This window comes from Papio anubis, chromosome 19, assembly GCF_008728515.1.
Source record: "Papio anubis isolate 15944 chromosome 19, Panubis1.0, whole genome shotgun sequence".
NCBI lineage: Eukaryota > Metazoa > Chordata > Mammalia > Primates > Cercopithecidae > Papio > Papio anubis.
Window position 1 is genome coordinate 72,008,007 of NC_044994.1, and position 25,017 is coordinate 72,033,023.

Here is a 25,017-nt window from a genome sequence, read left to right on the forward strand (position 1 = left end):
TATAGATGTGGCCCAGAATGGTGGTGGTGGGAGATAATTCAAAAAATAGCATTTGTGCACTTAGGAAATACTTTTACAGGTTACCTGATGTGAAATTACAATATTGATACCAGCACAACATCCTAGAGGGAAATCCTGTGTGCTTGTTGGATAGGGTCTTGGTCATCAAGTCCAAGTTTATAGGCAAGTCCTATAAGCTTTGGGGATTAGCCAGTGGTTCTCAAATGTGATTCCTGCACCAGCAGCATCAGCATCTACTGGGAACTTGTTAGAAATGAAAATTCTCGGTCGGGCTCGGTGGCTCATGCCTGTAATTGCAGCACTTTGGGAGGCCGAGGCAGGCGGATCACAAGTTCAGGAGATTGAGACCATCCTGGCTAACATGGTGGAACACAGTCTCTACTAAAATACAAAAAAGTTAGCCAGGCGTGGTGGCAGGCGCCTGTAGTCCCAGCTACTTGGGAGGCTGAGGCAGGAGAATGGCGTGAACCTGGGAGGTGGAGGTTGCAGTGAGCCAAGATTGCGCCACTGCACTCCAGCCTGGGCCACAGAGCGAGACTCCGTCTCAAAAAAAAAAAGAAAATTCTCAAACCCCACCCAAGTTCCTTAAGTCAGAGCCTGTGGGGTAATCCAGGTACTTTATTTGTTTTGTTTTGTTTTTTGAGACGGAGCTCGCTCTGCTGCCCAGGCTGGAGTGCAGTGGTGTGATCTTGGCTAACTGCAACCTCAGCCTCCCAGGTTCAAGTGATTCTCCAGTCCCAGTCTTCAGAGTAGCTGGGAGTGCAGGTGCACACCACCGCACCCAGCTAGTTTTTTGTATTTTTAGTAGAGCTGGCGTTTCGCCATCTTGGCCTGGCTGGTCTCGAACTCCTGACTTCAGGCAATCTGCCCGCCTTGGCCTCCCAAAGTGCTGGGAATACAGGCATGCGCCACTGTGCCTGGCCAGCAGGTACTCTTTAAACAAGCTGTTCGAGGGGTCTAGGGTTCACCCTCCAGTCTGTTTGAAACAGGAGGTCCTTGAGCTCACGCTGAGCAGCTTACCTTTCCAGAAAAGGGCAAGCTGGACATCAGCTAAGTAGGTTCATCCTTTCAGTAGGGATGGTACACAGTAAGTATCTTAGTGCATTTGGGTGGTCATTAGTACAGCCTTCCAGCATTTTAATAAACTATTCAGGCCATGTGAGTTTTAGTGCTGCCATAAAAAACTTCATACTGGTGCCAACTCTTAAAATGCAAGGATCAAAAGTTGACCCTATCACACTTGGTTCATACTTGCATCCTTTAAAAACGTTCCACAGAGGTGCAGGTAACTTACATGCCCTTCTGTTGGAAAATTTACATTTTCGCTAAAATGGATTTCATAACAATCATGGCATTTTCTAGATACCTTTGCACCTTGCCACAAAACTCCCATTCGCAATCGTTTTATGTGAAACCATCAAATATTAAATACCCTCACAGAATTGTGAATAAATTCACAATATCACTGCATGCTCTGGGGTTTATGATCTGGATTATCAGGTCAGGGAAACCCAAGCCTGAGGCCACACCTGGCTGGCAGCCAGGTGTACATGTGGCCTCTGCTCACACTTAAGCCTCGGATGTCATCCTGTGCCATGTGTTTCTGAAACCAGACATTAGTTTTGGAGAGTGTACCCAGTGTTGGCACTTGACCCTGCCTCATCAGACTAGGGGGGTCCACTGTCCAGCTGCCCACAGTCCCGAGTTGCTGTGTGGACTCAGCAGGCGGCGAGTACTTGTGAAGCTCCTAGTGGGGTGCTGGTGCTCAGTGTGATCACATCTGTAATTTGCTGAGTAATTGAATTTGTAATTGTAATTTGAATCTTGGTGGCTGCCAGAACGATAGTGTGAATGAAAACTGTGCCAACCAGGGCATACTTGGGAAGGGCTGCATGCTGTGTAAATTATTCAGAAAAGCTTTTTCAAAAAGACTTTGAAAGAGGGTTCTGGACTGTCATCCGTCTATCTGAGCTTAGGTCCATTTTCCCATCTACTTTCCTCAGAATGTGTGCAGATTCAGTGAAAAAAGATGGCCCATGATAGGCACGTGATAAATCTGTCATTCTCTTTTTGAGGGATTACTTGATCTCTGGTATTCTCTTCCACTTAGTACACAGCAAAAATATTCATACGTTTTGTTTACTCAAAAGTCAAAAAAGTTTTTATTATCTGATATATAAAACCAAGAAAACTTTAATACATAATATGACATAGTTTTGTTTTTTTTAAAAGGAAAAAGTGGCAGAAGTACAGACCTGTGTAGAAAAATACACTCAAGCAGCTGTCCCAAGCAGTAATTCCTAAAATTATGAATAGCACACATCTCAGTGAAAGTATCATTTCTTAAAAAAACACATTTGCTTAACAACTTAAAGTGGTAAGAAATATAACCTTCCTTCTTGATAGCAGACCCAGTTATATAACAGACATTCAAGAATCAGCAATAACTTAGTAAAAGAACATTTCCTTTGTGAGAGTAACAGTATTAGTTTTAGTTCCACAGAAACCGCTTCTGACTGCTGGGGCACCAAACGACATGGCCTTCATCAGACAGCAAGTCTGGGGAGATGCGGAGCCTCACAGGAGAGGTCACGGGGAAGCATCTTTGGTCTTCTCTGTGCTTAGGAACAAAGGACCAGCAATCCATTGCATACAAATAACAGCAAACACAGGTGCAGGAATTCACGACTCCTCAGCAAAAGCTATTTCTTACAAATAGAACTTACTTTTCACTTAATATTCAGAAAAAATGAAAATGCTGAGATGCTGTTTTCCCTCTTAGCAGTCCCATGTTCACGAAGTCAGGACAGTCCCGCCACTGACCAGCAGGTGGTGCTGGACCACAAGGAGAAGCAGCAGGAGGTGCGCGGCTGCGACAACCTAGAAAAATATTTTTTTACCTGTATCTGTATGAAAGATTTGGTCAAAGTTCTCAAAGTATAAATGTAACATTTTATTCCCAACATTGTATTCAAGCAAAACACATTATATAAAATTTAATTCTATCAAATAGGAATTTTAAAAATTACTAAATATATAAATGTTGCTGGAAGCGCAACATAAAATGAGGATGAATTTAGTATTTGTTAAAAACCACTAAGTTCCACATGACTTCTTATAGTTGAAAATGAGAACTGCCAGGGACCATTCTAGAAATGAAGATTAGCATGTATTGTGACTTACAAAAAGAAACGTCTGTTTCAAAAAGCAAAGATGAGAACTCACATGCAAATGACTGCTTTCTCAAAGCCCTTGCTGGACGTGTGCGATGCTTATCCTTCATTTCTGCTGAAAACATTTCAGAAATTGCCCTCAGAGTCTGTCAACCCACGGGAAAAGGGCTTAGATCCCAAATGGGACTGCTGAGCCCAGTCCAACAGAGCTGCAGCTTCCCACCCTGGATTCCCCCTCGAGGCTGAATGGGCCATCTCTGCGGGTCACAAAACTAGTCCCTGGTCCGGTGCAGTGGCTCACACCTATAATCCTAGCATTTTGGGAGGCTGAGGGACGGATCACCTGAGGTCAGGAGTTCAAGACCAGCCTAACCAACGTGGTGAAACCCGATCTCTACTAAAAATACAAAAATTAGCCGGGTATGGTGGCACGTGCCTGTAGTCCCAGCTCCTTGGGAGGCTGGGGCAGAATCGCTTGAACCCAGGAGGCAGAGGTTGCAGTGAGCTGCGATCACTCCAGCCTGGATGACAGAGCAAGACTTTTGTCTCAAAACAAAAAACAGCCCCGGAACAATTCCACAGCTGCGGATGCCAGAAATGTGCTGGTGGGAGCTCTCCTGTCCCAGCCGAATTATGATCATGAGCAGTGTGAAAATCTGGAATTCATCTCCATGGTTGTACCTGTGACAGGTTTGGGTGTATTTCTTCTTCGTTTTTTTTTCCCCCCAAGACGGAGTCTTGCTCTGTCGCCCAGGCTGGAGTGCAGTGGCTCAATCTCGGTTCACTGCAAGCTCCGCCTCCCGGGTTCAAGCGATTCTCCTGCCTCAGCCTCCTGAGTAGCTGGGACTACAGGCGCCCGCCACCTCACCCCACTAATTTTTGTATTTTTAGTAGAGACGGGGTTTCACCATGTTGGCCATGCTGGTCTCGATCTCCTGACCTCGTGATCCGCCCGCCTCGGCCTCCCAAAGTGCTGGGATTACAGGCGTCAGCCACCTCGCCCGGCTGCATTCGTTCTTAAAAACCAGCCTGTCACATACATCAGCACAGCCGGCCTCGCCTGCAAGTCAGCAGAAAGCACAGCAAGAATGCTGAGACATATTTTGCACGGGCCAAGTTAAAAACATGAATTTGACTATTTTTAAAAAGTAATTTTAAAGCTTCATTTTAAAAACAAAGTATTCGTAAAAATTTTTTAAAGCATTTGTTTACACTTGGTCAGATCTTTTCTATCACTTGGCAAAGGCGCTAAGAGCTGCACTCAGGCCTGGTACAGAGTGTTGTCTTCAGGCATTCATTTTCAGTTCCGTGGCGAAATTCTATAAAAATAGGCAATATTTGTGTTTCTATATCCAGAAGTTGAAACAAAGAGCTGAGTTGTTTTTGTGGTCACAAAAACAACAAAAAAGGAGGGGATGCAGTCTGCAGGTCCTGTCCCTGTCCTTACCCGGGAACTGGAGCCAGGATCTGGGGGCCTCTCGAGTCTAGAGCGTGACCGCGGGCCCGTGCTCCTCCACGCCGCCCGGTGGCAGGGCCAGGCTGTGACGTGGGTCGGCCCGCAGGGAGCTGAGCAGCCGCTGGAGGCCGCCGTCCAGGGCCAGGTCCCGCTGCAGCCGCTGCGCCAGGCCCGCGCCATTGACCCGGGAGAGGCTGCCTGCGGGGGCGCCCGGGGCCTGGGTGGGGCGTGCGGGCTCCAGCGTGCCCTCGATGACCACGTCGTTGTCCTCGTCGCTCTCCGCCTCGTCGGGGTGGAAGTTCTGCAGGACGCGCGGGGCGGGGGGGCCCACGAGGCCCGCGGTGCCGTCCGAGGGGGGTCCCGAGCTGCCCAGCGCGCGGCCGCCGCGCACCACGTTGTTGCGCTGGTTGGCGGGCTTGACGGTGACGATGAGGTTGTGGCTGTTGGCGATCATCATGTCCGTGACCTGGTCCAGCGTCTTCCCGGCCACCTCGATGCCGTTCACTTCCAGGACCTCGTCATTCACAGCCAGCAGCCCGGTGCTCTCCGCCAGGCCCCCGGGGACCATGCGCGAGATGAAGATGCCGGGCACCTTCTCCAGCCCGTGCGGGGTCACGCGCACGCTGGCGCCATCGCGGATGTAGAAGCCCAGCGGCTTCTCGCAGCCGTGCCGGTGCAGCCGCACTCGCCGGTGCGTCTCGGGGACCAGGTCCACATCGATGATGGACGACACGGGGCGGAAGTCGCGCGGGAGGCCGATGTCCAGGTGCGCGCGCCGCCGGGGTCCTTCGTCACGCAGCGCGCCCAGCGCCCGCCTCCGCCTGCACAGCGAGCCCGCGCCGAGGCTGCCACGCTCGGCCTCCTCTGCGGGAGAGGGGACAGTTAGAGGGACACACGGAGCCCCGCCTGGGCCCTCGGCCGTCACCTGGCACTGCTGTTCCATCTGCGGGACGCCGAAGCACCCAGGGGCACAGGAGCGCCCCAGACCTGCACGCTGGGCGGAAATCAGGCAAGCTCAAGGGCCGTCCCCTAAAATTAACTCTCTAGCGCTCTCCTGGCTGCTCCACAGGCACCAAACCAAAGGACTTACAGACTGAAAGGTGCTGGCAGGCACCTGCAGCAGAGAGAATCAATGGCAGAGGAGGGCTTGGGGCCTGGCGGACTGGCGAGTGCCTCAGCCTTCTGGGAGGCAGCAGGCTGGACTGGGGACTTCTTAAGCTTTGCCCATTCTCCCATATTTCCTTCCCTAAACTGTAAGATGGAGGCTCGTTTCTTTTTTTCTAAGGTTAATTACAACTAAGAGAGACCTTTCCTGCTTCTTTCCTTTCTATGTGCAAGCCCCACCACAGTGTCTGCTAGTCAGCATTCAAGGCCCCTGAAGGTGTCGCTCAGTCGGGCGTTTGAGCATTTCCCTGCATTTTGGGTTAGCAGCTGATGAGGGGAGATGAGTGGACGAAGGAGTGGGAGCAGAAGATGGCTGCTTCCCTTCTGTGGGGCCCCACACACTGTCAGTGGTATCCGTAGGTAGTTGAAGCCTGAAGGCTGCACGGCTCCCTTCCTCAGGGACGCTGTGGGACCCGCCTGGCCACACCTGCCAGCCTGTGGCATGACACATTTGTGGCAGTGTGGAAACTTTACCCTAAAGTCGGGCTACTGCAAAATAAAAGTCCACTGAATTAATGAAGCAGAAACGTTGTAAGGAGCTTAGTGTAAAGTAAAAATTTTAAGTGAAGACACTGGTGGCATTTGGAAACTCTGAATAAGGCATTTTCCTTGAGTCAGAAAAAAAATCTTGTTTTATTTAATTTTTATAGGAAGCCTCTTTTGTTTTTGACACACAAGGGTCTGTAAAACAGGTGTCTTGGGGAGCAGAGGGAAGGGCTTGCTCTGCGAGGCTTGGTCCTGTGGAGTTGGCGGCATCCACAGCAGCCTGCTCTTTGGGCTGGGGAGGCTCACATCTTTGCTTTGCCAGTGAAAGCCAGGAGGACTGGGAGCCCAGGCAGAAGCAATGCCATAAACAGGCGCTCCTCAGAGCAGAGACCTCCAGACTCCAGGCGTCAGTCTGGCTTCTGCATTTCAGTGAGCAGGCAGGGCCCATTATGACCTGCTTTGGAGATGGGGAATGCTGGTTGACAGTTCTGGAAAGGACTCGAAGGCAAATTACTTTCACCATGGAGGCAACATTCAGGCAGCCTGGAGGGGAGGCCAATGCTCAGGCATCACATCTCTCAACCCAGCAGAGCCCATGGCTGCCTAGACAACGAGAAGGCCCTACATAGGCTCTGGAACATGCTGCAGGCAGCAGGGTTAGTGCACCCTGGAGCTGGGATGCCTCAGCATGAGAACTGTCTTCCTGGGAGCTGCATCCCGGCCAGCACTCCACACAGCTGCTCAGTGATGGAAGCCATCCATCATCCCTTATCAGCATCATTTATTACCCACTGACACAGTAAGGTCTGAAAGGGCTTTAGAAATAAGATGACTTTTAAAAACTACACCTGTAAACCCTGTTTACCCTGATGTGATTGTTAGGCATTGTATGCCTGTATCAAAATCTCACGTAACCCATAAATATATATACCTAATATGTACCCACAAAAATAGAAAAATAAATTAAAATTACACTTGTAATACTCCTTTCCAGCTGTGACCACCTTTCCTGCACACTCACACGTACACATGGATATGGTTGTCTGTGCTTGTTTTATAGAAACAGGATCTCAGTTCCTGGCCAGCACCCGGCCTCTCTGCACCTCACAGACTCTGCAAATGCTTACTGGGTGACTTCAGGGATACAGATGAGTGGATAAAGTGCCTGCCCTGAAGTAGCCATGAAGCAAGTGGGAGCAAGAGATACAGACTGAATTTTCCATACAGCCACACGGAGAGCACCGTGAGACTGGATGTGCACAGGATACGATGGGAACGGTGCAGCGGCATCTGGGGAGGTGGCAGTTACGCTGCCCGGGGGGTGTGGATCAACAACACAGAGTTGAAGAGAAGACGCCGGAGGGTGAGGGGCACAGACTCTTCCCGTGATGAGGAGAGACTGTGCCTTTAGAGTTCGGCTGGTCTGGCTGCTGCCACAGGTTTGCATTAACCAAGGGCCTGGGACAGAGTGGGCTCTCCCTGGACTAAAAGCTAAACCTGAACAAAGGCATCTGCCTCATGGTGTGCTCATTCTAAGTGGGAGGGAATGTGGATCCACGGGGCCACAGATGGAGGTGTGGCAGCATCCGAGGCACAGTGCTCTGCCTGTTTTCCATGATACGGGCTCTTCCCAAGGGGTCTCCTTGGATGACAAATCTATGCACTTTCAAGAGGGCAGCCCTTCTGGCAAACTCATGCCTGCAAGAACACTGTCGTGCATGTGGCCATCCACATGCTCCTCCCCGGGGACAGGCCCTGTGCTCAGGGCTGTGAGCAGCAGGGCCCAGGAGAAGAGACTGAGGTTTTATGCAGAGCAGGTGAGGCCTGACTGTGATGCTGAGGGTAGGGGAGTAAGAAATGGTGCGTGTCCATGTGTGAAACAGCCTGGCTGGCTGTCCCACACACGGGCAGAGTACAGTGAGGCCTGGCCTGGGAGAGGTGACACCTCCTGTTCCAAGCATCCTCTTTCTCTCTACCACTGACTCAGAGTTTCAGATTCAATTTCATCTCCCTCCGGGAGCCACTTGTCTTCAAGTCCCAGTTCACAGCCACCCATCCCGGGAGCCCCACCCCTGTTCCGCATGGTGCATTCCCTTCCACCAAAACCACAAACCTGTCTGCGTCACAAGGGCCAGGCGACAGCATCTCAGCCATCCCCACAGGGCAGCAAGAGCTCTGGCCGCAGTGCACGGTGGACCGGATTAAGGCTCAAGCCCAGAACTGTGGGATACAGAGAAGGGCACAACGGGCCAGCCCCCTTCTCGTAAGGGGCTTATAAATCACAGGTAGACCAGGGTTCCCTGCACCAATAAAAGCAAGTGTGTGGACCTCTACTTCCCGGGAGTCATGTAGTCCTTCCCATCCCTCCTGCTAAGTTCAACAAAAACCCTGGATGTTAAATACAAAACATAAGATGATGCAGGAGAGAAGTCACACTAGCTGGGGCCTCAGGACCCGAGAAGCAACATGGCAGCAGCTCCTTGGGTTTTCTTTTAGCCTCGTCATCTCAGACTTGGAGCTGAAGGCATCAGCAACCTGGATGCACCAACAGTCATAGACCAAAAAGCCCCAACAAACGTCTGCTCTGTCTGTACGAAGATCAGAAAGAGGCAGCCTGAAAGGATGGAACACGTGTGGACAATAACTGCCCCACCTGCCGCATCCCACACACGGAGCCTGGAGCCTCACCTCCTCAAGGCTAGAATGGGTGCCCAACAGCCCCTGGCTCTGGTGCTAGAGAGACTAAGCAGGAGTGAGGACCTCGCCTTTGGTCTTTTCTCCATGGACCCCACAGTCCTGAGGGGGACTCTCCTCCCTCAAAACACTCAGGGGCCATCCTAACAGCCCCTCCTCCCGGCCAAGTCCCAACTACTGCAAATCCCTTCCCTGCACTCCAAACCCTCCAAACCTTGAGGGGCGTTGCCTCTGTGATGTGCTCTCCATGTGTCTAAAGGGCTCCACCTTTTAACTTTCATGGTTGGGTGTCTCCACCGGGTCCACACTGCTCTTCACGTCACATCTGAATGTCATGCCCATAGTAAGAGGATGAAACTGTTGGGTCCTGGGCCTTCAAAGACTTGAGCAGGGGGGAGCCTTGTTTACCCACCTAACAATAATGTAAAATATAATCCTAGCCAACCTCAAATTAAACCTTTTGAAGATATGTGTCGGGGGAACCCACCCCCAATATTTCCACATAAGTTCTTTCTATTTGCCATAAGTGTCGGCCGGCTGAGAAATAAAGAGAAAGAGTACAAAGAGAGGAATTTTACAGGTGAGCCACCGGGGATGACATCACATATCGGTAGGCCTGTGATGCCCACCTGAGCCTCAACCAGCAAGTTTTTTTTAAGGGTTTCAAAAGGGGAGGGGGTGTAAAACAGGGAGTAGGTACAAAGATCACATGCTTCAAAAGGCAAAAAGCAGAACTACCAATAAGGGTCTAACAAAGATCACATGCTTCTGAGGGAACAGGACAAAGGGAAAAAGCAGAACTACTGGTAAGGGTCCAACAAAAACAAGGCAAAGGGCAAAAGCAGAACTATTGATAAGGGTCTGTGTTCAGCAGTGCACATACTATCTTGATAAACATCTTAAACAACAGAAAACGGTTTGAGAGCAGAGAACTGGTCTGACCACAGATTTACCAGGGCAGAGTTTTTCCCCACCCTAGTAAGCCTGAGGGTACTGCAGGAGATCAGGGCGTAGCTCAGTCCTCATCTCAACTGCACAAGACAGACATTCCCAGAGCAGCCGTTTATACACCTCCCCCCAGGAACACATTCCTTTCCCAGGGTATTAATATTAATATTCCTTGCTAGGAAAAGAATTTAGCGATATCTTCCCTACTTACACGTCCATTTACAGGCTCTCTGCAAGAAGAAAAATATGGCTGTTTTTGCCTGACCCCGTAGGCAGTCAGATCTTATGGTTGTCTTCCCGTTCCCTAAAAATTGCTGTTATTCTGTTCTTTTTCAAGGTGCACTGATTTCATATTGTTCAAACAGACTTTTACAATTTGTACAGTTAACACAATTAATTAAGAAAATCAATTTGTACAGTTAACACAATTATCACAGTGGTCCTGAGGTGATGTATATCCTCAGTTTTCAAAAATAACAGGATTAAGAGATTAAAGACAGCCATAAGAAATTATGAAAGTATTATTTGGGAACTGATAAATGTCCATGAAATCGTCACAATTTATGTTCCTCTGCCATGGCTCCAGCTGGTCCCTCCATTTGGGGTCCCTGACTTCCTGCAACAGATATGTCTTTGTGTCTAAAACTTAGTAAAGGTTTGTTTTTAAAAAATGTGGCGTTGAATTGTTAACCTCCAGGAAGTTGCCAGAAAACATTATAATTTATCATTTCCACTGGGTGTGGTGGCTCGCACCTGTAATCCCAGCACTTTGGGAGGCCAAGGTGGGCGATCACCTGAGGTCAGGAGTTCGAAACCAGCCTGACCAACATGGTGAAACCCCGTCTCTACTAAAAATACAAAAATTAGCTGGGCGTCATGGCATCCGCCTGTAATCCCAGCTAGTAGGGAGACTGAGGCAAGACAATTGCTTGAATCTGGAAGGTGGGGGTTGCAGTGAGCTGAGATTGTGCCATTGCACTCCAGCTTGGGCAACAAGTGCAAAACTCCATCTCAAACAAACAGAAAATATTTCCACTGATTTCCTAACAAAACGACCACTTTGTCACCATCTGGACCTGTAAACAAATGTGACTGTTCCCTTGTATTTTTCCTTCTGAGAGGAAGGCAGGCATGTCAGTGGCATGGTCAGGTCGGCACCGACACAGCACACCACCCCAGTCATTAGTGTGTTCCTCCTCTCCACCGCACCCCAAGCAGAACAAAGGCCCAGACGCAGGGCTGTGAGCGTCTCTCCTGGCAGCCCCACCTGGGTGCTGGAAGGCCCAGTGGATTCTGCCAAGCAGGCAACTCAGTCTGGGGCACGTGTGCCATGGCAGACACTGCTGGCGTGACCCTCGGTCAGGGGGGCATCAGGACACCTTGTCTCCGTGGAAAGTTTCCACTTCCCTTAGAATCTAAAGGCGTCAACAAGTTCATTGAAAGTGATCGATTACAGCCTCCTCAATGGTCAGATCTAGTAGCCCCATACGAAACACAACGGCTCTGTGGCAGCCTTTTTAGAATAGTATTTTCAGTTTTCTGGTAAATGTCCTCCGTAGAGAGCGTCAGACGAGCAGGGGAGGTGTGTGCCTCTTTCATCCTGTCTTGGCTCCTGACATCCTCAGAGCACGAGACAGCCCACAGGGTACTCACTCCACATTTCCACCTTCCCAGGGAACTTCAGGGGAGTGCACTGGCCCTCCCTGCAGACCAGGAAGGTCTGGTCCTCGCCCCACCATTCTCACAGAAGTCCCTTTAGGGGCCCTTCTCCACACTACAGCCCCTTCTTTCTTTTGGGGCCCCACAACTGCAAACACTTGAGGACCCAACAGGCTGGAGCCCGCTTAGATCTTGGTCGTGCTGGCCAGACGGTAACATCCCATGCTGACCCCTCTGGCCTTGGCCCTGTGCTCCAAGGGAGTTTCAGCGTATCGAAAGGTGCAGGGCCCAGGGTGTCACCATATGGAATAACTACCACTTACTTCTCAGTGCAAGACACTGGTCAATCAAAACATTGAAGGTTAACAATTACAAGTGACACCCATGGGGCCTCATGGGCCACACCCCCGCTGTGGGTCCTCTGTTGTGGTTCCTGCCTGAGAGCATCATGTTGCATGTGGATGTGTGTGCAGGATAACACATGGGCAGTGCTGAGGACAGGGCACGGCTCTTCATGCAGCAGCTCACTCAGGGCAGCAAGCTTGGAGCAGGTACTCCTGGGGACACAGGCTCAGGGGTTCAGGGGCCTGGAATGGCCTGGATGGGGAAGGTCTTGTGTGTAACCCCCATGACAGGCAAGGCAGCAGCAACACTTCACCATGTTTCCAGACAGACTTGGGGTCCTGGAAGGAGGCACTGCAGAGGGTGGAGCTGGGGCCATGAGATGTGCCCAGGCCTGTCCTCACTTCCTCCCCCAGTGTCTCTGATGCTCTGAGCCACGTAGGGAGATGAGGACAACCACAGGAACACGGCCCATGATGAACGTGCAGGGGATTTTTGAGCAGCAGGGAATGGGTCCCCTCATGGTGCAGCACCTCTCAGGAGCAGGCACACAGTCCACCCTGTGCAAAGGCAGGTTCTGAGCCCTTGGGCCTGGGGTGCAGCTCGAGGGCACTCAGGTGAGGTCGATGCCATGGGTTCATAAACTAATTCTGAGTAACAGGAGGTTGATGAGCTAAGTAACGTCTGTCACTGTCAAATGGCTGTGTAAGCTGAAAGATGAACATGTTCATAGGCAGGGGGCAAAAAAGCAAGCGGCTCAGTGGAGGAAACAGGCCGACACCCTTCTTGGAGGAGGGCCAGCAAGTGCATGCGACTCTGGTTCTTCCTGAACTCTTGATGAGATGGGCCGGCCATGGTCTGCACCCGAACCCCCTTCCCAGCATCCAAGGGCCCAGGGCGCGTTTGGTTCCAGCCACCCTGCCTGCTTCCAGTGAGCTGTGGCTGGGGTGAGAAAACACACAGCCTGCCTGCCTGCAGTGGGAGGTGCAGGAAGGAACTGCTCGCATGCGGCTGCTCACACTGCAGATGACCACTCACCCTGGCATGGGGACGAGGTGACTGAATTTCAGACAACAATCCGTTTCTCCATCTCTTTCAATATGAACCATTGTGTATGGACTTCATTAGTGAAAAATTCCAGACTTTCTTAGAAATAAAATTTGTTTTAAAGAATACCCCATTTCTAAAATTCCAACTTTGATTTCTAAAATACCTTTTTACAAGAAAAAAATTGTCACTGCTTCTTTTTCAAGCAATATGTTAAATCTGGTATTTTCCACAAAGTAAACAATTCAAGGAGTCACATTTTTTAGGCAACTGTCTAACCACCCTCTCTCCCCATATCCTGTTTTCAAATTACATTTGTGTGTGTGTGTATGTGTGTGTAAATTTTTTTTTGGAGACTCTGTCACCCAGGCTGGAATGCAGTGGCACCATCTCAGCTCACTGCAGCCTCTACCTCCCGGGTTCAAGCAATTCTCATGCTTCAACCTCCTGAGTAGCTAGGATTACAGACGTGAATCACCACACCCAGCTGTCAAATTAAATTATATTTTCTTCTTCCATTTCTATTTTGAAGTATCTGTAACAAGAGGGGGAATTGGAATCTGGTCTTATGAAGCTCTCATGGTTCCAAGTTTTCAAACTAAAGATTTTCTAATAAATATTTTCTTACAAACAACCCCTTCTGTCACATAAGGGTTTGACCTGAATTAAAACTATCCTGACTCTCCGGCAGGGAAGGGTGGAAACTGGTGAAGATGCCTCTTCCAAAGGCTTCCAGGGTCCTTCTCCTGGACGGAGCCTGTCCAACTGCACTCTGGGGAAGGGAGAGAAACAGGAAGGCGTCGCCTTCACGCTCAGGTCGGTCGCTCAGGAAGGTGGCTGTGTGTGCCTGAGGGCTTGCGCCCGGGAGGAGGTAACCGTGGTCCCGAGACACGCCCTCTGCCCACGCCTCCCTGCTAGCCTGGCCAGACACATGGGGTGCCCAATCGTCTTCATGGTGGCAGCTGCAGAGGTAACAACTCATGGGCATTTGGAGAACGCACCAGGCCCGTGCTCAACGTTGCACTTGATTCCTGCGAGTGCTCAACAAGGGAAGCACCAGACAGATGCCAAAATTTAGGCACAGCAGCACTGCTTCACCTCCCTTGGCAGCACAGGGCTGCAGAAGGACGGCGGGGAACCCTCTGCCTCAAGGCGCTCCACCAGGACACACCCCTCCCCAGCGGTTCCTCTGCAAGTTCTTTAGAATCCGATACATCAGGCCTGGATGGGAGATGGTGCCCTTGGGCGCCAGAGCGTGTGGTCCACTTCACAGCCACACCCACCCCAATTCCTGATCTTCCCGAGTCTCCTCCCGCTGTTCCTCGTTCTCAAACCACTTGCTTCACTGCTTCTGATTCAACTTTTCGTCACCTAAAGTGAGAGATACAACCTCTTTCTTTCCCTCTCAGGATCAAGGACTTGGTTTTAAGTCACCATGGAGAGGAGCAGTTAGAGCTCATGCATCTGCCACACTTGATTTCCGGAGACGAGCGACTGCGAGGACCATGGTCACCTGGTGAATTGCCCAGGCCCAACGCCATGGCCTTGCCTGCTCACGGGCAAAGCAGCTGCCAGCTTAAATGGTAAGAAATCAATAAAGAAAGGAAGGAAGGAAGGAGGAAGCCAGAGAGGAGAGCACGTCCCAGTCTCTCAATGACGCCATCAGGACGCGCCACGCCGGAGACCTCAGCTGCCAGAGCAGCACGGCCTATTCGGGCCTTGTCCAGTCCCAGCTTGTCCAAGGGTAGTTAAGACCAAATTCCCTCCCCATAATTAAACAGCGTGTAGACACATACAAAAAATACCGCAGAAGAACTACACCACTGGGTCAAAACACATGCCAGAACAATATTTCATTTTTAAAGACAACATAAATGTCAACATTTTAAAAGTGTGCCACATTAGGTGAAAACAAAGCATGTTGTGTACTAGTCTCAGAACTCGTCGGCAGTTTTATCTTTTCCACAAAACTCTGTCTTCAAACGCCAAGACCTGTCTCCTTGGGGCATCTCCACAGGCCTGGTCTGCAGCACGCATTCTCAGGGGATTCTTCCGGGCTCACCTGGCCATGATCCCCAGCACCGAACAGCTCAAGAACACCGTCTGCCCCCACCTGCCAGAGCAAATCTATTTTCCACCAACACCAGGACTGTCGGCTCCCAGTCACCAAGGACACACCATGGTTGGAGGCGACCAGCATGTTCTGATGAGGGAGGTGACGGTGCCTGCCCCAGGACCCGTATGTACTGCAACAGGCAGCCTGCAGGGCATGTGCCAGAGGCCAGGGCCTGAGCAACACACACAGTGCTGCCCAGGTGGGCCCTGCACCCTTGCAATAAGGGACAGCATCAACCAACGAAAACACCACACACACAAAGTCCTAGTTTCCATCTAAGAAGTGTTTTCTGGAACTTTAAGCAACGTTTTATTTCCACAAATATGGGGGAAAAGGAACCCTATGGTGCATAATTCTTATCTTACTTCAGGGTCCTGTTTCTGGACTCAGTGGTCTCAAGTGTAGCCAGGTCCAATCTCTGCACTTGCCTCTGGAATGTTCTGCCAACACCCTTCCCCCAGCAAAAGGCTGCGGGCAAGGAGAGGAGGCCATTCCCGGCCCTGACCCAGGAGGAGAGACGGGAAAGGAATGAGCAGACTTGAGTTTAAATTTTCATTGGAACATCTCATGTTGGTCCTGGTTCTCTATTATTTCTCTCTATTAAAAATACCACCCGAAGGCCGGGCGCGGTGGCTCACGCCTGTAGTCCCAGCGCTTTGGGAGGCCGAGGCGGGTGAATCATGAGGTCAGAAGATTAAGACCATCCTGGCTAACACGGTGAAACCCCATCTCTACTAAAAATACAAAAAATTAGCCGGGTGTGGTGGTGGGACACCAACTCAACCTGCTTGGAAAGGGGCAAACACAGCTGTGCGCAGTGGCTCATGCCTGTAATTCCAGCTACTCGGGAGGCTGAGGCAGGAGAATTGTGTGGATCCAGGAGGCGGAGCTTGCAGTGAGCCGAGATCACGCCACTGCACTCCAGCCTGGGCGACAGAGCGAGACTCCATCTCAAAAAAAAAAAAAAAAAACCACCCCCCAAGTAATCTGTACTCACTAGAGAAAAACTGGAAGTAAAAATAATAACTGAAAAATCCCTGAAGCCGTAACTCACTCCTAGGTTACTGGAGTCAGCATTTGCTATGTCTTGTCCAACAAGCTGGGGTCACCTCAGGAAGGCAGACTCTGCCATGCCCACTGCCCTCCCTCCAAGCCCTCCTCCTGCAGCGTCCCTGGTCAGGCCGCGCTGCCTTTTGACAGGTCACTCTGGGTGGGGGTTTCCACCCTCCTGGGAAGTCTCTGGAACAGAAAGCAAGAGACACAGGAGCACCCAGGCCCCATCCCTCCCCCAATTCCCGTGGAGCCAGCAGGCGGCGCCACAGCAGTGCAGCGACAGGACCTGGTTGCTGACATTACTGGCCCATGCTCATTCCCTGTGCATTTTGCTTAAAAATTTTCAGAGAAAATTTACATAACATAAAATTAAGCATTTTAACCATTTTAAAGTGTACAACTCAGTAGCTTTAGCATATTCACAACATAGTGGAACCATTACCAGTAATTACAGAACATTTCCATCACCCTAAAAAAAAGTCCGTACCTCCCAATGCCTTCCTCTCCTCAGCCTGACAACCATTCATTACTTTCTGTCTCTATGGATTTTCCTGCCCTGGACACTTCATATAAATGGAATCTTACAACACGTGGCCTGTGTCTGGCTTTCTTTCACGTAGCATCATGAGTTAAATGTTCATCCACACTGTATAAGGAGGTCCGTGTTCCACTGTGTTGAGACACCACATTTATTCATCCATTAATTTAATTTGGGTTGTTTCTGGTTTTGAGCTATTGTGAATAATGTTGTTGTGAACATTTATGTACATTTAACAAATGTTATATCAAATGTACATTTGATAAAGGGGGAAGAATGATAGCGTGTTGCTCTTTTGGTTTGGATGTTTAGTCTGGGCTTTCCAGAGAAGCAGAACCAAGTTTTTGTGTGGACATATGTTTTCCTTTCTGCCAGATATACACCTGGGGGTAGAATTGCTGGGCCATATGGTAACTGTATGTTGAACTTTTTGAGGAACTGCCAGACTGTTTTCTACAGTGGTTGAAACATTTTCTATTCCCACCAGCAGTTCTGAGGGTTATGATTTCTTCACATTTTTGACAATAGTTGTTTCTGTCTGTCATTATCAGCCATCACAGTGGGTGTGAAGTGGTGTCTCACTGTGGTCTGGGTTTGCATTTCCCTGATGACTGATGATGTTGAGCATCTATTCCTGTGCTTACTGGCCACTTGTATATCTTTTTTGGAGAGATGTCTCTTCAGATCCTTCGCCCATTTTCAGTTGGGTTGGGCTGTATGTCTTTTGTTTTTTTGAAACAGAGTCTCAGTCTGTTGCCCAAGCTGGAAAGCAGTGAGGTGATTTCAGCTCACTGCAACCTCTGCCTCCCAGGCTCAGGCCATTTCTGAGGCTGAGTGCCTCAACCTCCCAAGTAGCTGGGATTACAGGTGCCCACCACCATGCCTGGCTAATTTTTGCATCTTTAGCAGAGATGGTTTTGCCAACCTGACCTCAAGTGATCTGCCTGCCTCGTTGTCCCGAAGTGCTGGGATTACAGGCATGCACCACTATGCCCGGCTGGGTTGTCTTTTCTATTGACACGAGTATTCTTTACGTATTCCGAGTGAGAGTCTCTTATAAGAAACATAACTTACAAACGCTTTCATCCATTTTTTGAGGGGGTTCTGTTTCCTCAATAGTGTCCATTGACATACAACAGGTTTTAATTTGAAGAAGTTCAATTTATCTAATTTTTCCTTTTTGCTTGTGCTTTTGTTGTTATATTTAAGAAATCATTGCCTAATTCAAAGTCACATCCCTGTGCCATTCTAAGTAAAGTAGCAAATCACATTATCTGTTGCTCTGGTAGAAACAAGCACAAAAAACCAGAAACAGAAATATCACCATATGCTTGGGGCCAGGCTTATGAGAACATTTCCATCGGCTTTGGAGAAGTGAGCCCTGAATATCAGGCATTATTAGAAGTTGTCTGGAACTGGCAGGATATAAAAATGAACAAACCGGAGGCCGAAGTGGGCAGATCACAAAGTCAGGCGATTGAGACCATCCTGGCTAACACGGTGAAACCCCGTCTCTACTAAAAATACAAAACATTAGCCGGGCGTGGTGGCGGACACCTGTAGTCCCAGCTGCTGGGGAGGCTGAGGCAGGAGAATGCCGTGAACCCGGGAGGCGGAGCCGAGATTGCGCCACTGCACTCCAGCCTGGGCGACAGAGCGAGACTCCGTCTCAAAAAAAAAAAAAAAAAAAAAAAAGAACAAACCAACTACCCAATGTAGAAAGTCCTTATTTAAGAAATTAAGAACCATCATGTTCAGCCACTAGGTTCCAACATCATGAGCGTGTGATGCACACTAGGAAGTATGTTGCTTGGGGCGATAGAAAAAGTTTGTCATGGAGGATAAAGACACGACTCAACTACCAGGGCAGGGGTCATGGCTGGACACCAACCCAACCTGCTTGGAAAGGGGCAAATGCGGCCGCGCGCAGTGGCTCACACCTATAATCCCAGCACTTTGGGAGGCCGAAGTGAGTGGATCATTTGAGGTCAGAAGTTTGAAAGCAGCTTGGCCAACATGGTGAGACCTCATCTCTACTAAAAATGCAAAAATCAGCCAGGCGTGGTGGCACGCGCCTGTAATCCCAGCTACTTGGGAGGCTGAGGGAGGAGAATCACTTGAACCCAGGAGGCAGAGGTTGCAGTGAGCCGCGATTGTACCACTGCACTCCAATCTGGGTGACAGAGCGAGACTTCGTCTAAAAAAAGGGGCAAACCCTGGGGAGACATCACCTGGGAAGGGGGAAGAAGCAAACACTGATGTTGATTTTTTTCTGTTAAATTAATTTCTTCAAACAATGGCTTTTTCCTAAAAATCCCTCAAAGTAAAAATAAAGCAAACTCAGACACACTTTTCTCTGCCACGAGGAAATGGTTCCTCAGCTGGAGGTGGCCCCGGAACTGCTCCCCAGCAAGTGTGCTAAGCCTCCTTCGAAGCGTGTGGCTACTGCCTCACAGAAGCCGCTGCGTTGTGAGTCCTGGGGCAGTTTCCAGGTCACAACAGGTCACGAATGCCCGAATTTCCTTGGCTTTGTGGCTTCAGGATACAGGGAAAGGCAGTCAGTCTGTAGAGTTAGGGAAGCTCTGCCCAATCCCAGAGCCACCATCCACTGCCCGGACCAGTTCTGAGCCCAGTTTTAACACGTGTAAAATGGGATGTGCCACCCTCCCTCCCACAGGGCTCCTATAAAACCCCAAGGCAGGGCCTACAGCCCTCACCTTTTGTGCTGCAGTAAGTTCATAGCCAAGCCTGTTCTTTCCAGGTCCTGTGTCCGCTGACATGGAGGCTGGACTCCCACCTCCTCAGGAAAGTCCCAGAGGCTCCATAAAACCTTCCCACCTACTTCCTCCTTGGTATTCCCAGACCTTGAGGCCAATGACAACTTCCTTTGACAGAGAGGGGAACTGAGGCTGGAGGCTGCTAGGTGACAGCTGGGTGACAGACAACTCCTGGGCTCAAGCAATCCTCTCACCTCGGCCTCCCAAAGTGCTGGGATTACAGGCATGAACCACCGCGCCTGTCCACAAGTGCTTTTAATCACGGTTTCCACTATGTCCACTTGGAAGAACTCAGTGCACTGAGAAAAGACTGACGGATGCAGCCCACATTTAGTTCACACTCAGGGGTAACAGCAGGACCCAGGTGCTCTGACTCCAGCACTGGGTGATGCAGGAGGACAACCTCCCAAAACGCAGACCCCTTTGCCCAAGTAAAAAAAAGTTCGTTGTAAAAAAACATGATCTCTCATGCATTTGTCTGTTCATTCCTAACCAATGCTCAGGGACAGCACCCAACACAGGCCAGGCTTTCTCCCACATGCTGGGATCAGAAGACTAAACAGACTGGAGAAAATGGATTAAACAAAGCAGAAATAAATGCCCCATAATCCTTCTTCCTAACAGTCTAGTACACACTTCCCCAGACTATTTAGTGCAGCTAACACATTCTAGAAACACATAACACTTTAATAATCGTTTTATTGCAGAAGTGTGAACATAATGTGTGTCTTAGCTCCAGCTGCCATAACAAAATACCACAGATGGCACAGCTTAAACTGTGCACATTTATTTCTCACACTTCTGGAGGCTGGAAAGTCCCATATCAAGGTCCGGCTTGTCAGTTTCTGGGGGGGCTCTCTTCCCGGCTGACAGACAGCTGCCTTCTTCCTGTATCCCCACGTGGCAGGGAGACCAAGATCTCTGGTGCCTCCTCCTCTGCTTATGACACAATCTGATTGGTCAGGGCTTCATCCTTACGATCTTATGTAACCTTCATCACCCCCTAAAGACCCTGTCTCCAGATACAGTCACACTGAGGGCTAGGACTTCGACATAAGAACCTGGGGTGACGTGGTCAATTCAGTGCACTACACACACTGTTTTACAACTGTTCTCTTGCTGAGTGTATCTGAGTCACGTTCTCTGCCAGGGCACATCCTCATTCCACCACTGCAGGGACGTTAGGTGTTCGGGCTTTTGCCAAATGTTCACCATCACAAAAAACACCACAGTGAACAACCACACAGACCTGCCGCTGAGCATCTAGGGTGGTCACTTCCTAGATGCACGACTGCTGTGTTTTATGTTAGTGTTTTCTGAGAGACACTCTCAGGCTTGTTTCTCTGAGACTCTGCAGGTCGTACCTCTAAATCCCAAAACTCCAACTGTCCACCAGCTCCAGTCACATTGGAGGTGAGTGCCTGCTGGGATGTCATGCTGGTAAGAGCAAGTTCTGAGGGGCTTCCTGGAGGAGGTGACTTCCAAAAGGGAGAAGAGGCTGGCTGTACCCTGAGGGTCTGTGGGAGGTGACCCAGAGGTGGTGGAGGAGGAGAGAGCTCCTAGAGCCAGGATGAAGAGAGAAAGGCGGGGGTGGGGGGCAACCGATACATCTTGAAACAGAAATTCACATTTTTTCCTGAGAAGTATCAGTGGTATAGAGAAGCACATTAAAGAGGAAGGAATAACATTATAAAGTAGGAATTGGAGCAGGTAACTTGATCAGGTTTAAAGTATGCACATGTGCTTTTAATCAAGTTTTTCCTTGTGTCTCTACCTGAAATAACTCAACTCACTATGAAAAGACTGATGGACGCATCCCACATTTACTTTACACTCAGAATACATACCTATATTTCAAAACCAGTACCTCTTTATTTCAACTCCAGACCTAATGCCCAAGTAAGTGCCCACTTACAATGTATACTTCCTACTCCCTTCAACACGAAAAACAGAACAAAGGCCCCGGAGCCACCACACAGCAGCTGGTCCTGAGTCTCATCTGCACTCAGGTCTCAACCTCAAGAGAAAGGCAGGCGACAGTTAGTGTTGGCCAGGGTGGGGAGAAGGGTCGCAGCTTGCTATGGAAGGGGGTGCAGGCACACATTTCTGTGGGGGACTGGAAGGGAAATACGGGAAAGAATAAAAGTACAAGTCAGCCTTGAAGAAAGCCTCCCCTCTCGTCGCCTGCTGTGGAGAAGGCTGAGCTCCTAACAGGGCAAACAGCTCACTGAAGTGGAAAAAAGCTCCTCCCTGGTGCCGCGGCGGCCACAGGCAAAACATGATCTATGTAAACAGCCCTTCACGATCCTTGGAAAACAAACAGGACACACACACACGCACGGGATAAGTCACAGTCCAGCTGGGAAGCACGCATACACACATCATGGACATGAATGCACACACACACATGCATGGGATGAATTGCAGTCTAAATGGTAAGCACACACACATGCACACACAGGATAAACAGCCCAAATGGGAAGCATACACACATATGCATGCAAACGCACACACACACACACGCAGAGGATAAATTACAGTCCAAATGGGAAGCACACACATGCACGAGATAAATCAATGCCCAAATGGGAAGCGCACACACATACAAACACACACACAGGATAAATCATAGTCCAAATGGGAAGCGTGCGTGCACACACACGAAAAATCGCAGTCCAAATGGGAAGCACACACGTGCACACTCACCCAACACACATGCATGAAATAAATCGCAGTCCAAATGGGAAGCTCACACACACACACACACAGGCATGGGATAATCGTGGTCCAGCAAGATCACATATTGCCTTAGACAAGAAACTTTTTCTGTGCTTGATTCTTCCAGATACAGCTGTGGTTTGCTCCTAAGACCAACCCAGCACATGTGAGATGGGGAGACCTGGATTGCGTCCGCGTGTCTGTCCCAGTGGAGATATCACTGGAAAAACTGCAGTGATCTCTGTAAAAATCTCAACCACCCGCTCCTGGTAGGGTCAGCGCTGCACTCCAGGAAGAGAACGGGTCTGACTCCTCAAGGAGATGCCTCTGGGTCCAGGCTTTGTAAACCTGGGCCTTCCAGCCAGACTCCTCCGAGCTCAGTGTCCGCTGTTGCTGGGCTCAGAGGGGAGCCCCACTCCTTCACCGCCGACTCCTGCTCCTGGCTGCACCTGCCCTTGCAACAGTGTCTCCTCTCAAGAAAGGGAGAATCCTTCAGCCTTCGGTGCCTAAATGCTGAGAACCCATAAAGAGGAGCATCCCTGGAGAATCCCAGCTTGCAGCCATCCTCCCTCAAGCCCATTTCCAGTGTCCAACCTGGCTTTTTGGTCATTTTTGCTTTAGGAATGCCTCCGACCACAGCACTTTGGTAAAACCATGTCCTAGCCCCCAGTCTCCCTAGCAATGCCGGCTCTCACCCCAGATGGTTCCTGCCAGGATGGGAGGGTGGAGCTCAGAGTTTGAAGGAGTGCCACCTTCACACGGCACAAGCATCTTTACAGAACACACGAGGCAGAAAACAGACGTCCACAAATCTGGGCAGATGGACACATGCCGACAGCATGGCAAGGTCCCCTCTCTTTGCCCTGCCCCATCACTTCCTAACGTGTGTAGGAGCAGGTCCACCCAAAACAGCATGAAGGTTTCAAGCCAGTGGCTCCTCTTCTGGGGAGGGAGTGAGGAAGGAGGAGCAGGAGGTAGGCAGAAGAACTCACTGGGCAGGTGGCGTCCTGCAGGGAGACAGAGAACACCACGCCAGAGCCCAGAGAGAGCACTAACCACCACTGACACTTTCCCATTTCATACATTTTTTCTGGGGCCATGAAGAGGAGGAGCCTGTCACAAAGCACCAATGGGAACTCACTGCCCCCCAGACTTCCTGATGCATCGGCTGGTGAGCACCAGAAGCCAGCCCAGTGCCCACAGCCAAGCCCACATGGTGTGGACCACAGCGCCTTCACGGGAAGGGCCTGAGGGTTGGCTGCAGTCATTTTTGTTTGTTTGTTTTCAAACTGGAGGGGACCATTTTTCCTTGGTAAACCCCTGGCACTGAAATCACTCAGGTGAGCCTCGGTGAAGAAGCCTCAGACTTCTTCAGGGTCCAGGGAGGATGAGCTCATCCCTGGAAGCCGGGCTTACATGCCCCAGACTGCAGCAACATGCCCTTCCACCCACGCCCGCTCCCTTGCCAGGGCGAGTCCTGCCTCCAGCGGGCCATTGGTCCCCAAATCCACCAGAGAAGGCCAACAGGACAGGGGAGTCCCCCGTGACATGCCACTGCCCCCCCGCTCAGGAGGCTTGCTTTAGGGTCCCCTGCTGCCCTGGGCCCACGTTACATCAGCTGTTCCATGCAAAGACTTGCAGAGCCAAGAGGGGAGGTGCAGGCAAGCTGTTAGGAGCACTGGTTTCTCAACGGTGTGGTCTCGCTGCCACCACTGGCCGCTGCCTGGGCCTTCCAGGTAGCGACTTCACCTCCTCCTCTGGTAACAAGCACAGTGGCAGATGCCCATGCCATGGGTTCCATGCATGGTGGTCACCATCACCATACAAAGTCCAAGAGCAAGAACTCTGCCAAGACACTATTACTATCAAAAGCAAATGGTTTGGGTAATGCAAAATCCAGAATGATCCTGAAGTTTATATTTTGGTTAGGAATGCGATGGTCAAAGACCTGAAGCCACATGAAGGCGCCGTGAGCGTGCTGCCTGGCCCATCTCAGAGGGGCACCCGGCTGCTGGGAGCTACGTTGCAGCTGGTCTCGCCTCTGTCTAGGGAGGCAGAGCCTGACGGGAATGCCCCATTGTGCCTCAGAACGAAAGTTCAGTGGTCTGCAGAGAGGAGAGGAAAGGTGAAGCTGAATGTCCTGTGGAAAAGTGGCACAGAGGCCTGGCTGGGTGAACCAGGGCCTGGGAAGGGAATGGCCACTGGTGCGTCAGCTGCTCACCTGGGCCTGGGTGTCCAGGTCCTGAGCTGACTCCTGGTGATACCCCCTCAGCAGCCCAGGTGGCAGAGGGGGCAAGGAGTGCCTGCTACCCGAGGCCTCTGCTTGGGAAGTTCCTGGCAGGAGAGCCAGGCGGGGCGTGGGCAGCCACAGCTGGGGCCGGCAGGTGAGGACACGTAGCTGGGAGGGGCGTACCTGGGAATGCAGTACTGTGCTCTTCCTGGGGCTGTGGCCTCACTGAGGCTCCCAGGCTACATGGAGGAGGCTCCGCTCCATGGTGTGCACCCCCCAGGCATCACGGGGGCCCTCCCAGGACCAACCCAGACAGTGTCAGGGGTCCTTGTTTTCTGCGGGCTGGGGCACACGGTGGCCTCTGGCTGTTTTCGGAACGGCAATCACATTCTCAAGCTTAACTGTCTCTATGGCACCGCAAATGGCAGGGCTGCTCGCCACTCCCTGGAGGAAGTGAGCCTGACCCCCCGTTCCCGCCAGTGAGCTTGGCATAGGCACCACATGCTCTTGGGTCCCCCTCATACAAGCTTTGTCAGGGGGCAGACGTCCACCTGCAGGCCCAGCCCCTCCTCATCACAACAGAGTCCACCACAGG

General features: G+C 50.6%; 1 protein-coding gene across 2 annotated transcripts in view; it reads right to left on the reverse strand.

Moving 5' to 3' along the window:
* Positions 1–2,159: 2,159 nt before the first annotated feature.
* Positions 2,160–25,017, reverse strand: part of PARD6G (par-6 family cell polarity regulator gamma) — a 91,307-nt gene continuing 68,449 nt past the window's right edge. The window contains exons 3-4 of one of the 2 annotated variants that reach the window (XM_009192967.4): positions 4,642–5,514; positions 2,790–2,901 (exon numbers count right to left, since the gene is read on the reverse strand). In XM_009192967.4, the coding sequence (XP_009191231.1) occupies positions 4,679–5,514 (836 nt within the window). In that variant the 3' untranslated portion in view covers positions 2,790–2,901; positions 4,642–4,678. Of the gene's footprint in view, positions 5,515–25,017 lie in introns of both variants that reach the window. The other variant, XM_003914525.3, reaches the window with a different exon arrangement.